General features: G+C 48.1%; 1 protein-coding gene across 4 annotated transcripts in view; it reads left to right on the plus strand.

Annotated features, from left to right (window-relative positions):
* UNC13B (unc-13 homolog B) overlaps positions 1-14,945 on the plus strand; it is a 343,577-nt gene that overhangs the window by 58,069 nt on the left and 270,563 nt on the right. For 2 of the 4 annotated variants that reach the window (XM_074995889.1, XM_074995890.1), the window contains exons 3-5: positions 3,057-3,156; positions 10,158-10,275; positions 13,002-13,125. In XM_074995889.1, coding sequence (XP_074851990.1) covers positions 3,057-3,156; positions 10,158-10,275; positions 13,002-13,125 — 342 coding nt within the window. Of the gene's footprint in view, positions 1-3,056; positions 3,157-10,157; positions 10,276-11,591; positions 11,665-13,001; positions 13,126-14,945 lie in introns of those variants that run through there. The other 2 variants (XM_074995891.1, XM_074995892.1) reach the window with 2 other exon arrangements.

A 14,945-nucleotide genomic window follows, 5' to 3' on the forward strand; every position in this document is an offset into this window, starting at 1 on the left:
TTAAGTTGTTTAAACAAATGTGTTGCCAAGGTAGGAAAAAAAAATTGTGTGTCTGAAAGTTGCAAGTACTGGGGGTACTGATAATTTTTGAAGGGGTGCTTTATAAAAACATGATAAACACTGGCTGAGACCACTGGACTCCACTGCTGCCTCCCCATCATCCTTCAGGTTCTTCGCTCTTTCTGTGTGTAGTAGCAGCAGTTACAGGTACATGGAGACATACCCATCCCTTAGAACTGGAAGGGACCTTCAGAGGTCATGGGGTGCAGGACCTATCACTATCCCGGACAGGATTTATTTCTGTTTTAAATCTACTTGCCCCAGCTCTTTAAATGGCCTCCTCAAGGACTGCGCTCACAACCCTGGGCTTAGCAGGCCGATGCTCAAACCACTGAGCTATCCCTCCCTTGCATGTGCTCTTGTGAACTGCACCACCAGTTTGTAGTTTGAATCATGAATTGAAGCAATTATGGGCTGTGATCCAACTGTACTTGGACACTTAGCTGCTAAAACGTTCTTTTGAAATTTGCACCCCGCTTGTTTAGTACATGACTTGTGCAGAGGTGGATGTGATTAGTAAGAGTGCCTCAGGCAATAACTGTGCCTTCAGCAGGAGACTGTTCATTCTTAGGTCTCTGGGGCTACGTCTACACGTGCACGCTACATCGAAATAGCTAATTTCGAAGTAGCGACATCGAAATAGACTATTTCGATGAATAACGTCTACACGTCCTCCAGGGCTGGCAACGTCGATGTTCAACTTCGACGTTGCGCAGCCCAACATCGAAATAGGCGCAGCGAGGGAACGTCTACACGGCAAAGTAGCACACATCGAAATAAGGGAGCCAGGCACAGCTGCAGACAGGGTCACGGGGCGGACTCAACAGCAAGTCGCTCCCTTAAAGGGCCCCTCCCAGACACACTTTCATTAAACAGTGCAAGATACACAGAGCCAACAACTAGTTGCAGACCCTGTATATGCAGCACGGACCCCCAGCTGCAGCAGCAGCAGCCAGAAGCCCTGGGCTAAGGGCTGCTGCCCACGGTGACCACAGAGCCCCGCAAGGGCTGGAGAGAGAGTATCTCTCAACCCCCCAGCTGATGGCCGCCATGGAGGACCCCGCTATTTCGATGTTGCGGGACGCGGATCGTCTACACGTCCCTACTTCGATGTTGAACGTCGAAGTAGGGCGCTATTCCCATCCGCTCATGGGGTTAGTGACTTCGACGTCTCGCCGCCTAACGTCGATTTCAACTTCGAAATAGCGCCCAACACGTGTAGACGTGACGGGCGCTATTTCGAAGTTACTGCCGCTACTTCGAAGTAGCGTGCACGTGTAGACGCAGCCTGGGTGTTTAAACTTATAATGCCTCACCCCCATGCCTCTCTTTGTTGTGCTGAGCAAGGAGTAAATAGCAGCTACAAAAGAGGTCTGGCTCCCAGCTGTGTTGGGTAGAAATGTTACAACGTAATTAGGAAACTTCTGTCAGAAATAGATACGTATTTTTAAAACCCCAGTTGTCAACACAGGACAATGTTTCTTGTTCTTTTAGTACAGCTGGCTTAATATTAAGCTGCATAAATTTTGAAATATATTTTTTCACTATCTTGTTCTCAGAAGAACTGGCATCACACAGGAGGATACTGATTCACGAGAATAATTTGGTTGACATTAGGCTATGTTCCTTCACGCATATTGCATGCATTTCACGTTACCGCATCTGTTAAGTCTCAGGGGGAGGAGTATCTGTCTTCATTAGTCGAGAGCTTCACAAATAACAAGCAGTAGTGTGGCGCCTTAAAGATGAGGATGGTGTCTACACTAGTTCCCTACTTCGAAGGGAGCGTGGTAAGTAGGGTGTCGGGAGATGACTAATAAAGTGCTTGCAGTGCACATGCAACACTTCATTAAGCTAATTCTCCCCCACGGCAACTTTGAAGTGTTAAACTTCAGAGTGGCGGCTCGCGTGTAGCTGTGGCTAACCTGCTGGTACTTCAAAGTTGTCCGGGCACTTCGAAGTATCGGCAGGTTAGTCGCGGCTACACGCGAGCCAGCACTTGGAAGTTCAATGCTATGAAGAGCTGCATGTGCACCACAGCACTTCATTAATAATCTCCTGATGCCCTACTTACCATGCTCCCTTTTGAAGTAGGGAGCTAGTGTAGACACAGCCTAACAGATGTATTAGATCATGAGCTGTTGTGGGTAAGATCTATTTCATCCGATGAAAAATGCAGAGGAACAGCAGAATCTGAGGTTGATCTAGTGGAGGGATAGGGGAGAGAAGTTACCTGTCACTAGGACTGATTAATGAAGCACATTTAGTGGGGTGTGTCCCATTTCTGCGAATATCCCAGCTGGGGAAGTTGCCTTTGTAATGCATCTTTTTAAGGGATGGATAATTACCCAGCCTTTAGTTCCAAGTATCAAAGGGCATGGCTGTGTTAGTCTGCATCTGCAAAAAAACATCGAAGTCCTGTGGCACCTTATAGACTAACAGATTTATTGGCACATAAGCTTTTGTGAGCAAAGACCCGCTACGTCAGATGCAATCATCATCTGTGTGCGTCTGATGAAGTGGGCTTCTGCTCCAGTATATCTGTTAGTCTATGAAGTTCCCCAGGACTTCTCGTTGCCTTTTAGTTCCAGTTTTACCCACCTGCCTTTGGTCAGATAGTCGCATATATTTGTTTTTCTTCAGGATTTAATATTTACTTTTAAAGTCACTGTTAACTTACTACAGGTGATCGTGGTTTGCCCTCATTTTAGAGAGGAGGTGGGTTTTATTCAGTAATGTTTGACTCTCACCTTAATAAGAAACGGGGTGGGGTGGGGTGTGTGTGTGTGAGAGAGAGAGAGAGATATTTTTGTGGAAGGTGCAAATCCTTGAAAGATTTTTTTCAAATGTTTTCTTATGAATTTAATCACTAGCCAGATGAGGTGCTTCCTGGTAGCATTTCTGATTGCATAGTACAGCAATTAGCAGCTTTACAATGTTGCTTTTGTAAGAGATGATGATAGCAAAAAGTAATCCAATTTACTCTTTTTGTTTAGATAAATTTAATACCTATGTGACCCTGAAAGTGCAAAATGTCAAGAGCACAACCGTTGCAGTCCGAGGGGACCAGCCCTGCTGGGAACAAGATTTCATGTTGTAAGTACAGTGCAGTACATCAGTTAGAGGGATTATCCCTTAAATGCCATGACCAACCGTTAATTGTACTTTCAGTGTTGTAAAATCAAATATGTAAGTCAGGGAATGTCAGAAATGTCAGTAGCCTGTGAAATCTGCCTTGTGTATATGTGCAGGATACCGCGCGATTGGTATTGTGTAGACTCCTGCCTCGTTCATTCTGCAGGGTGGAGGATGCACAGTGAATGAAAGAGCGCATGAGAAGATCTTCAGGCTGTGAAAGCTGCACGGTGGGGTAGAGGGCTCACTGTGCCTGGGCAGGCCAATCCAGGGACTGACGTTCTCTAGAGGCACAGGAGAGGGACTGGATTACTCCTCTTGGGTTCTGTGCTTCCAAAACTGAGCCAGGCAGAACCTATTAAAATTTTCAAACACGTTAAGACATCTGTAGGCAAGCGTTGACCTGAGATCAGCTGCCAGGGCATTAGTGCCTCTTGGCATGTTCGGCCTCAGCTCCATTCCTACCTACTTGCGGCAGAGGATCTGTCAGTCCAAGCTACAGTTGTTAAAGCCCTACCTGGTTCACCACTGTGGAGGAATTAGATTTTTGTCTGGAATGGCTGGTGGGTTTGTCCTGTTGTCTTTGGGTTCCCCAGTGTCTTGCTGTGGAGCTATCAAGTTTCCAGTCGTCCTTAAATGTAAGAGCATCTGGCTGCTGTGGTTAATGTGCCTAGCTAGCCTTATTTGAGAGAAGTATCAGAGGGGTAGCAGAGTTCATCTGTATCTTCAAAAACAACAAGAAGTCCTGTGGCACCTTATGGACTAACCGATATTTTGGAGTATAAACTTTCGTGAGGAAAGACCCGCTTCATCAGATGCATAAGTTACGTAAGGATGTACCTTTGTGTCTGCACAGCGCTCTGAATCTGGCTACCTTTAAGTCTTGAGAACTTGGCTACCCGCATCTGATGAAGCGGGTCTTTGCCCATGAAAGGTTACGCTCCAAAATATCCATTAGTCTATAAGGTGCCACAGGACTTTTTGTTCCATGGCTGTGACCTTTGGCCAGTGTACAGTGTTTTCATGGCTTTGAGGGTTAAAATCTGAACAGCTGAATTTCCACTGAAGATTTGACATTGGCTGTTCTTAATGGCGTGAGTAGGTCTATATCAGCCCCTTTGGGTAATAGAAACTTTCTGTTGGCTTACTGACATTGTAATCAAACAGGCCACCTGAGTTAACTGAGGGGGTCCACTTTGTTTTGAAGTGTTGTAAACCAAATTTGACTCTGGGATTAAGAACTCCAAGAAGGGCTCTGTGAAAATTGAATGGTTTGCAAGAAACACACTGGACTTCTCTGGCTGAAACATACGGTGTGGTTTCTCACGCACCTCAAACGTACGGTGTGGTTTCTCACGCACCTCAAAAGCAAGTGAAAATCCTGTTCATTTTTGCTTATTTTGTTTAAGAAAAACTTTGACCGTGCGTGCGTGCGCACATGCACACAAGGCAGCCTTGAGTGTAACCTGTCTGCTTAATATCTCTCCCGGGTACCTCGAAGAGGCAGTGCTTCTCCACACAGGAGCACTGAGTCTGTGTACAAGAAGAGGGAACTGTTAATAATGGGGAAGGGAACCCAGCATTAATTGGGGAAAATACCACATTCATGCTCAAGCATGTGACCATAAGCAAAGCTGACAGGTGCTGCTTGTTGCTTCTGTGATATCACGTTGTGAGGTTTTTCCACTTAATTCAGGTGTGAGGCCAGGTCTACGCTAGACCTTAAAGTCGATTGTAGATTTGCAAATCCAGCTATGGCATTTATGTAGCTGGAATCGACATATCTACAATCGACTGAAGTGGCTGCCCTCACTGTGGGAGGTCGATGGGAGAAGCTCTTGCATTGACCTCCCCTGCTCCCGTGAGATTGAGGAGCACTGGGGTCGACTGGCGATACCAGACTGTTCGATTTTGTGTCCCCCGCCCCCGCACTCGGAGCGTGAAGTGAAACCCCTGAAGATCAGTCCCTAACCAGTGAGTTCAGCAGATAGTCGGGAACCTCAGACAGTGCAAGCCCTGTACTGTCTTTCATTGTCTCCATTTGAGCGCTAAGGCTTGGCCCCTAGCTCAGCAGTGATGTCAGCTCTAGGAAGCACCACCCAGAAACAAGGACTTCCAATGGAGTTCCGTCAGCTTTATCATTCCATCTCGGAGCAGGACAGGTCACAGAGAATCTGGGATTTGTTGGGTGATGTGTACGCCTCGAGGGCAGGACGTCTGTCCCCACCACTTCCTTCTTCACTGGGATTTGACATCCCTGCACTCTGTCTAGCCAGTGAGGTTCAGTTCAGGGTGCCCTCACCCAATCATGGTGTGTTAAGTACACCTCTTCTGCCCTGTACTCAGACAGCCAGGATAACATTTCATTATACCTGTATTGAAATACTGCAGTGATTGGTAACCCAACACCAGCTAAAATCGATTCCTTCCAGTTCTGTGACCAATGTTTAAAGGATTTTGGGGTCCTAAACTCTCACACTAGAAGTGTAGCCTTTCGTAATTAAACGAATGGGGTAAACCATCCTGGGGTAAAAAGAGACGATGGGTAGGCTTGCACAAGTCCGTTTTTCCAGAATAACGGTGAGCATGGCCTGTGACTCTTCCTTCAACTTTTCCCCTTGCTATTGTGGAAGAAGCCTAGTGTGGAAGCAGTAATACAGGCCATAAAGTGCTTTTGCCAGTACAAGCTGAACCTCTCAAATCCGGATTTCCCTAGTCCAGCAACAACATTAGTCCAATATGGCAGGAGCCCCACAGGTGCTCCAGTGGGCTGGGGCCAAGAGTGCTGCCGGATGAGAGAAGAATGGGGCTACAGTGGGCCTGTGGGCCAGTGCAGCGGGGCTGGGGGTAGTAGTGGGGGGCTGGTGCCATGGCAGGCAGGAGCAGCAGAGCCCTGTGGTGCTTGGTGACCAGGAGCAGAGGGGAAGCATTGACCTCTCCTGTCTGGCTAATTCCCTGGTTTGGGACCCCTCAGCTCCTGAGTGTGTTGGCCTGGACCAGGGAGGTTCAGCCAGTAGTAGTTTTGCTTGCTAGTCTCTAGCATATGCACGTTTCTGCTGGTATAACCGTCTGTGCTGGGAGAGTGTGCCCCTGACCAGGAGATGCAGACTGCTGTGTAGATGAGACTCCTCTCCAGAGGGTGTGCAAGCTGCTCACAACCACTAGTGTGACCGGAACAGGTGCTGGTGAACCTGGTGCTCACTCCAGTGAGTGGGATTGTGGGGGTAGGTGGCACAGCCATGCCGGAAGGGCTGTTGGTATAGGGCACTGGCTCCAGCCTTCTGTGGTTTGTGCCACTGCAGTTCCCAGGAGAGCCTTGCTGGTCTGCAGTCAGTCGATGCAGACCTGTGGCTAATCCTTGGGTGTAGCTTTGTGTTTGCACAGGGCTCTGAAAATAGACCAACCAGAATGACATGAGGGCACCCTTGGAGCTCTCCGAAAAGCTGGCCATGGCAAAACCTGCATCTGGGAAGCTGCTGCTGCTGCTGCCAGATCGGATGGGCAGCAGATGTGTTGGTCTGCAGCTAAAGCTGTCACCAACAGTAATAAAAGCACAGACAGCAGGCTGCTGCAGAAACATGGGCGGTGGGTGAAGAATGAGCTTGGGGAGACACGCCCCAGCCCTCCTTTGTGACCGCTGACTCAGGTCTGGTCTCCCTGCCCAAGACTGTCACATCTCTCTCCTCAGCTCTGGGCAGCCCTTGCTTCCCGCCCTGCCTCACAGTGGGCAGCCGCGTTCCTGGCCTCAGCTCCAGCTCTGGTCCTTGGGATCAGCCAGAAGGCCGCCACCCCAGCCCAAGTAGCAATCCCATCTTCTTTGTTCATGACCACCCTGAGAGTTGCTCTCCCTTGCAGCTGGGAGCACAGACAGGCCTGCTGAGGTTGCTAGGCCACCTCCAGGTTGTTATAAGGAACAGAAAAGCAGTATGCTTAGCTGCCTCCTTCCAGCAAAAAATGAGCAACATCATCTTGCTCCCGGCCTCACCCAGGGAATAGGCCAGTGTTGGTCCGGTGTCGCTCTATACTTAAGTACTCCACAGGGCACAAGGTATGTCTCTTGCACTGTGCATGCCTGCGTGTATGACACCAGTGCAGCTTTGTTTGTCTGTATTACTGTCTACCAACCCAAGGCCTTGAATGTTGTGCTCGTACGACGTTGGATGAGAGGTGTGTTGAAGCGTCTTCCTCCTGGAAAAGGCTCCCTGAGCAGCACTGACCTGCCCCAAAAGGTACAGGCTGCACCTCTCACACCTGGCACGCTGTCATCCAGCAGCATCCGTGGTCCTGCAGGACTGCTGATGTTGCCGGATGAGAGACTAGTGGGCCTGCAGATGGAGCCCCGGCCTGCCCTGTGGCAGAGGGGTATGGTAGGCTGCCATGAGGGTAGGAGCTGGAGCTTCTGCTTGCCCCATGGCAGTGTGGGGGCCAGGAGTCCAAGTCTCTGCCTGCCCCATGGCAGCAGTGGGGACAGGGCTGGCTGGAGCTTGTGACAGTCCCTGGGAGCCAGGGCTGAGGCCAGAGTCCCAGCGAGGGAGACTAGGGCTGCAGCAGCTCAGGAGCATGTGTCCATCAAAGTGTCTTGTTTGGGACTTATCAGGCCCTGAGCGTGCTGGAAGAGGGAGGTGCAACCTGTATGATCAAACAGCAGAACAAATCAAAAGTGCTTCTTTTGCTGATAAAAGCAGTTAGTGGTTTTAGTGATTTTTTTTTTTTTTTTTTTTTAAAGCTCTAAAACCCTTTATCAAAGGTACCCTGCCAGAAACTGAACGGCCCACACGTGGGCTATTTGCTTATTTCCTGGACAGAACATTTCCACTTCTGTCTTCAAAAGCATTTTCTAGTTCTGAAGCCACTTTTAAACTCCTGGACATCACAGAGAAAGCAAAAACTGCAAGTACTAACTTTAGTTACTTTCTTCCTAGGGCTAAAACAGCAATCAAGCTTTACATTTTTGAATCTGAAAGAAAAAATAATTTTATTTTTATTTGTCCCCTGGTTTGAAATTATTTTTCCTGGAACCAGTAGGTGGAGGAATGGAGACACAGCTGAACCCATCAAAGTAGCTCCATTGGCTGAAATTCTTCCCGATCGAAGTCACTGATGACTGACTCATAGAAATTTGAGCAGAAGTTGGTTGGGGTTTTGCACTTGGTTTCTTGGTCTTGTGTGTTGAAGCTAAGTGCAGAGCTTTGGGACTTGGTTGTACAAATCGGGACAAGTATCCAAGTACTTGGAATAAACTGATCATTGGTGTGACAGGACTGACAGAGCACGAAGCTAGTTACGTTCCAACATGTAAGCTAAGCATTCACTTTTTAAAAAAGATCACCCCATGGGCTCTCCTCCACTCAAATGTTAGGCTGAGTTCTGAACATTGCTGAATTTAAAGCCCACCTGCACTAGTTGAGAACCCAACGCATTGCAGAACTGGAAAGGAAAGTTGGGTATTACTAGATGTCTGCTTACTTTGCAGCAGGCTTAGGGTCTACTTTTGTTTCAAGAGCTTTTCATGAGCTATATATTTCAACCCCCCTCTGGAATCCCCACTCATGCATCTAACAAAGAGGGTCTTTGCCCGCAAAAGCTTATGCTCCAAAATACCTGTTAGTCCAAAGCTGCCCCAGAACTTCTTGTTGTTTTTGTTTCAACAGTATCTTATTTTTTTGGAGCATATCTTACATGGGACTTTCTCAGTGGACGCTGACGTTAGTGGCTTCCAGTTGTACGATTATTCATCACACAGATACAGATCAATAAGTCAGGGCATAATTCACAAGATGGTTTAGCCAGTGGTGATCTAGGGACAACCAACAATTGATAACAACAGAGAGGAAGCCTTGTTGGTCTGTATTTTCCAGCAGTCCTGTAGCACTTCAAAGACTAACAAAATAATTTATTAGGTGATGAGCTTTCTTGGGGCAGACCCACTATCTTCAGATCCAAAGAAAGGGGTCTGTCCCATGAAGCTCATCACATAGTCAATTATTTTGTTTGTCTTTTTAAAGTGCTACAGGCCTGCTTTTTTGTTTTAACAATTTATAAGACTTTCAAATTCCCATGATAAACATTGCATGTGTATGTTCTGTCTAGCAAGAGAAGCCATACAGCAGTGCATTCATTCCTATGAAATCTGGTCTCAAAGGATCCCAAAAATGCTCTGAACATGAGTCCTGAATGCTCTTGAGAGAGGTGGTATTCCAAAAGGTGATCCTAGTTTTGGGCAGTATCCGACAAAGGTTTCCTTTGTTACTGCTCATGCCACACAAAAGGCAAGTATGACACAGACCACGTGTGTTAGAAGACCAAAAAGTGGTTCTTAGACATAAGAACTGGTGTTTCACTTTCTCAGGTGGGCATGCCAGAGAATAATCAAAACGAGCTAGTTGGGTTGGGATGATCCATTAGGAAGAGGTGGAATGAGAGAGATGTTCCCTTTACCCTCTAGGGAGGGAAGAAGTCCTTTCTGTCTGTACTCCTGGTAGCAAAGTTCTTGATGAAGCTCAGCCTAAAAAGGTATCTACTAGACCCCTACTGGCTGAGAAGCACAAGGCTGATGCCTTTGTTAGGGATGGCTGATCCCTTCTTACTGAGAGGGAGACCCTAGAGAACCAGCCTAGGAATCAAGAGGGTAGGTCACTTTTCTGTGTTCCAGCCCAGGGTACTCGAAGTATCATGTCATGTTTCCTTACAAGTGTCTCTAGGCCACCAAATGGATAGACCACTGCATTTGGGGAAAAAAGCTGCCGCCTAAGCTGAAAAAGTGCATAGAAGTAATTTCCTCCAAGATAATTAATGTACCCACCTAGTACTTGTAAATGTCGTGTGCGTCAATGAGATTATTTATTCACTTGTATGAAAAGGGTTGTCATTCCACGTCAAAAGCTGTTTGCAGTTCGCTCATGGCTTCCTCTGAAGCATTGTTGCTTTTTTTTTTTTTTTTTTTTTTTTTTTCCCCCTTGCAGTGAAATCAGTCGGCTGGACTTGGGTCTGGTTGTTGAAGTATGGAACAAGGGGCTGATCTGGGACACCATGGTCGGGACAGTGTGGATTGCACTCGAGGCCATCCGGCAGTCTGACGAGGTTAGCCAGCACGTAACACTGAAGCGTCAGGGCACCATGGTGGTTAATATGTGTCTAATCTCGCGACACAAAGCACATACGTATTATATGTATGAATGTTAGAGGCGCTTTTGGGAAACTTGGGGAAGTGTGCAGAGAGGACCCTTTGGTTTTGGATGATAGAGCCCACACACAAGACAAACCAAATTAGAATCGCCTATACATTCTTCTGTGGTCTCAGCTTTACACGTGTACAAAGAGATCTAATTGCAAAGAGATCTATTGTGGAGTTTTGTTAGCTCGCATATTGACCTCTCAAAAACATGTCTTAGAATTGATGTAATGTTCCTGAAAACCTGGGGAAGAAAATTACAGCATAGCAAGCGAATGGCTGAACTCTGTGTTCATAATAGGGGCTGTTTTGGGCCACCATTATAACTAACGCTCTTTAGCTACGTCTACACGTGAAGCCTACATCGAAGTAGCTTATTTCGATGTAGTGACATCGAAACAGGCTATTTCGATGAATAACGTCTACACGTCCTCCAGGGCTGGCAACGTTGACGTTCAACTTCGGCGTTGCGCAGCACCACATCGAAATAGGCGCTGCGAGGGAACGTCTACACGCCAAAGTAGCACACATCGAATAAGGGTGCCAGGCACAGCTGCAGACAGGGTCACAGGGTGGACTCAACAGCAAGCCGCTCCCTTAAAGGGCCCCTCCCAGACACAGTTGCACTAAACAACACAAGATCCACAGAGCCGACAACTGGTTGCAGACCCTGTGCCTGCAGCATGGATCCCCAGCTCCGGCAGCAGCAGCCAGAAGCCCTGGGCTAAGGGCTGCTGCACACAGCAACCATAGAGCCCCGCAGGGGCTGGAGAGAGAGCGTCTCTCAACCCCTCAGCTGATGGCCGCCATGGGGGACCCTGCTATTTCGATGTTGCGGGACGCGGCTCGTCTACACGTGCCCTACTTCGACGTTCAACTTCGAAGTAGGGCGCTATTCCCATCCCCTCATGGGGTTAGCGGCTTTGATGTCTCGCTGCCGAACGTCGATGTTAACATCGAAATAGCGCCCAACACATGTAGCTGTGACGGGCGCTATTTCGAAGTTAGTGCCGCTACTTCGAAGTAGCGTGCACGTGTAGACACGGCTTTTGAGTTTTCCCAGGTGGCTCAAGGACTTTCCTTGGGGTTGTTGTACTGAATGATATGAGGATACCTGCTAGCTCTCTAACTAAGGCCATAAAACATTGTTTGCCTTGAGTGGTGTTGGCTGTGACGTATCCGTGTTGAGAAAGTTGAACAGGGATTTCTGAACTTTTGATTGCAGTAGTTAACAGGGGAGACTCAGAGGTTCTGAAAGCTGGTCCGATCCTACAATGGGCTTGGACTTCTGTAAGCCAGTAAGTATCTGGATACTGTTTAAAAGATGCAGATTTTATAGCTCTGGGTCTTACAGCCAGGAGATGGTGATTAACTCAGGCAGTGGGAGAAAACGGGGAGAGTCCTGCATAGATACAAACTTTGTATCTGCATCCGCATCCATTTTTACAAAAAACGAGCCATGGATGTTTGCTTTGATGTCCATGGATGCTGGTGGATATAAAGCATATATCCATGGGTTGGTGGGGCTCCAAAACTGAGCATGATGAGGTAGAGGGAACTCAGCCTTTGAGCGTCACAAATATGTTTGTGCTAAATTGTCTTATGAGCCCCATCTCTCCTCAGTGATTGGTTTTGAATACTTCATGCAGAATTCCCCTCAGAAGTGAGCAGGTGTGCCGCAGTTACATTTTGAAATGCTTTTCTCACCTTGGTGTAGGGAAGCACACAATCGGGAGCAAGGAACCATTTTCTTTTCCGGGGCCACTGGCCCCCAGAAAAAAATCAGTCCTGGGCCACAGACAGGTCCACAGTGGGGGCTGTAGAGGCTTGGGCCACAAATGAGGGGTTCAGGGTATAGGAGGGGGCTCCAGGCTGGGGCAGAGGACTGGGGTTTGGGAGGGGTGAGGGATCTGCCGTGGGGTGCAGGCTCTGTGGTAAGAGTGGGGATGAGGGGTTTGGGGTGCAGAAGGGGGATCCAGGCAGGAGGCTGGGCTGGGGGATGGGGTGTGGGTGGGAGTTGGGGTGCTGGAGCAGGCTGTGGCAGGGGGTGGGTATTCAGTCTCTGGGATGCAGTTTTGGGCTGGGGTAGGTTCTGGGGTCTAGAAGGGGGTCTGGATGTGAGAGGTGAGTCTGACTGGTTCAGGGGCTCAGGGTGGCAGTCTGGGGTAGGGGCTCTGGGAGGGAGTTGGGGTGTGAGAGGGGGCTCTGGGTTGAGGCAGGAGTTTAGGGAGCTGGTGTGGGGGTCTGTCTTCTGACAGCTCCCGTTCAGTGGTGCAGTGAGGCTAGGGCAGGCTCTGTCCTGCTGCTGGCGTGTTCCCAAAGGGCCTTGGGCCTGTGTTGCAGAGACTTGTTGCAAGCCAGATTAAATTAAGCAGGAGGCTGGGCTGGATTTAAATTGTTCTGCTGCCTTTGGGCAAACATAGCTCCAAGGAAAGCAGGCAATAATTGAGTATGGCAGACAGAAAACGGGTTTAATTTTTAGGAGTGAACGCTAGCAGAGAATATTGTTAATCTTATTGTCCTATTGAGTTGTTCTGGGCTCCTTGCGTCAGCAAATAAGATTCATTATATAAAGATGACGACTTGGATAAAGGGCCATCACATCCAGGGTCTTCAATGCATGACTTGTTAATAGGAAGGACCTGGAGAGTGGTCTACGCTGGAGGCAGAGGTGGTCATGAAGCACGATGAGATCTGCGGGACCAAAAAGCCAACGCCCCATAAAATATTGCTGGATACAAGATTCGAGTTGCCTTTTGGTGAGTTGTTTGGTGGCTTAATGGGGATGTTCCAGCCTGAGGGGTAAGGTCTCAATGGCCTGCTGTGAGCTGAACCATGCCGATGACGTTTCATACATGAGAGCTTCCTTGTTACCCCTTTCTTAACCAGATGAGCAGCATAAATAAGAGGGATTTGAAGTCTCTTTTGGTGCCATGAATCTTGAGCCTAGCAGGAGCTAAAACTGTTCTAAGGCAGTGATTCTCAAACTGTTGTATTGTTGAAGTTCAATACATTAAATACTTAGGCTGTGGCCATGCTATCTCCCCCTTTGGGAGGGGCTATGGCAGTGTACCACTTTGGGATATGCTAATGCGGCACTGTCTGGGATATGCAGTGCTTCATTAACATAATGGCAGCCACGCATGCTTCAAAACTGCCAGTTTCAAAACGCAGCCACCCGTGTAGTCGGGGGGCCTTTCGAAACAGACCCCTGATGTCAAAAGCTCCTTATTCCCAAAACCAGATGGGAATAAGGGGCTTTTGAAATCAGTGGGTCATGTTGAAAGGCACCCCTGGCTACATGGGCGGCTGCGTTTTGAAACCGGCGGTTTTGAAATGCATGTGCCTGCCATTATGCTAATGAGACACTGCATATTCATGACAGCGCCTCATTAGGATATCCCAAAGTGGTACATTATCATAGCCCCTCCAGAAGGACAGGCTAGTGTGGCCACAGCTTTAGCCTCAATAGACACAGCAATTATCTCTTGCGTTACAAGGACTGTTTCCCTTCCTTTGGTATTTGTAATGATCTCAGGCAAGACACTTAGCCCTGTAGCCCTTACTCTGCCTCCAGTGCCATGTGTCTGATTGGTCAGTTTTTATTTCAACTTTATGTGACTGCTGGCTTGTTCTCTTACATGCAGCAAGCACTGGAGTGCGACCTCCCCTTGTAAATGAAAAACTCATTGTGTGTATTAAACCCTATTAGGAATTCTGGGCGGAGGAGTGGGATTTGGGGGTAGAGGCTGGAAGCTTGCATTCCTCCCTCCCCTGTAATAACTTCATGATCCCTGAGGGGTGATGGCCCTCAGCTGAAGGACCCCGTTCTAGGCATTTGCGAGTGTGGCACAAGACACTTCATTCGGAAGCAGGGAGCATGTTTCAAATCACTTGCTGACAGTGTATTCATTCAGAATTGGAGAGCTGTGCAATTTCCCCAATGACACGTAAGTGTCGTCGACAGCTGCGTGTTCATCAGTACAGCTGATGTTTGTTTTGTTGGTATCCTAGCTGAGTGATATCTGCCCCACGTCACAAGAATAACAGACTTTTATGGGAGCAGCTTTTCAGCGATATAAATGCACCTGGTTAAACTGGTTAAACTACAGAATGTGCAAACAGTGAAGCGTCGGTCATAAAGAAATTGGTGTGCCTACCAAGGAAGGCTAGAGGAGAAGGTTGTCTTTAGCATTCATAGCAGCCCATTGTGGGACAGGGAGGAATTAGAGTAGTTCTCTTCGGGTAACACAGACAACAAACAGGACAGAGACTGTTAGCTTTGGCTTCTTTGATAATCCAGTTGAACTTGCTGAGCATTTTAAACTTGCGCATGAGTACAGATGGACCTCCCTGGATCGGCGCACTTGGGACCTGAGCAGTTCTGATTGAGGGAATTTGTCAGACCAGGGGAGGTCTCTTGCATTGTCCCACCTCTGTTTCAGCCCCTGCCTCTGAGTCTTCGGTGCACCATGCTATGTGTTACTGTGCCACAATGACCACCCTTTGATACATCTTACTGGCCTGAGGACTGTGGGATTCATACCCCTTTGCAGGGTTAACATAATCCACTAGGGAG

The sequence above is a fragment of the Carettochelys insculpta genome, chromosome 5 (assembly GCF_033958435.1).
Source record: "Carettochelys insculpta isolate YL-2023 chromosome 5, ASM3395843v1, whole genome shotgun sequence".
Lineage (NCBI taxonomy): Eukaryota > Metazoa > Chordata > Testudines > Carettochelyidae > Carettochelys > Carettochelys insculpta.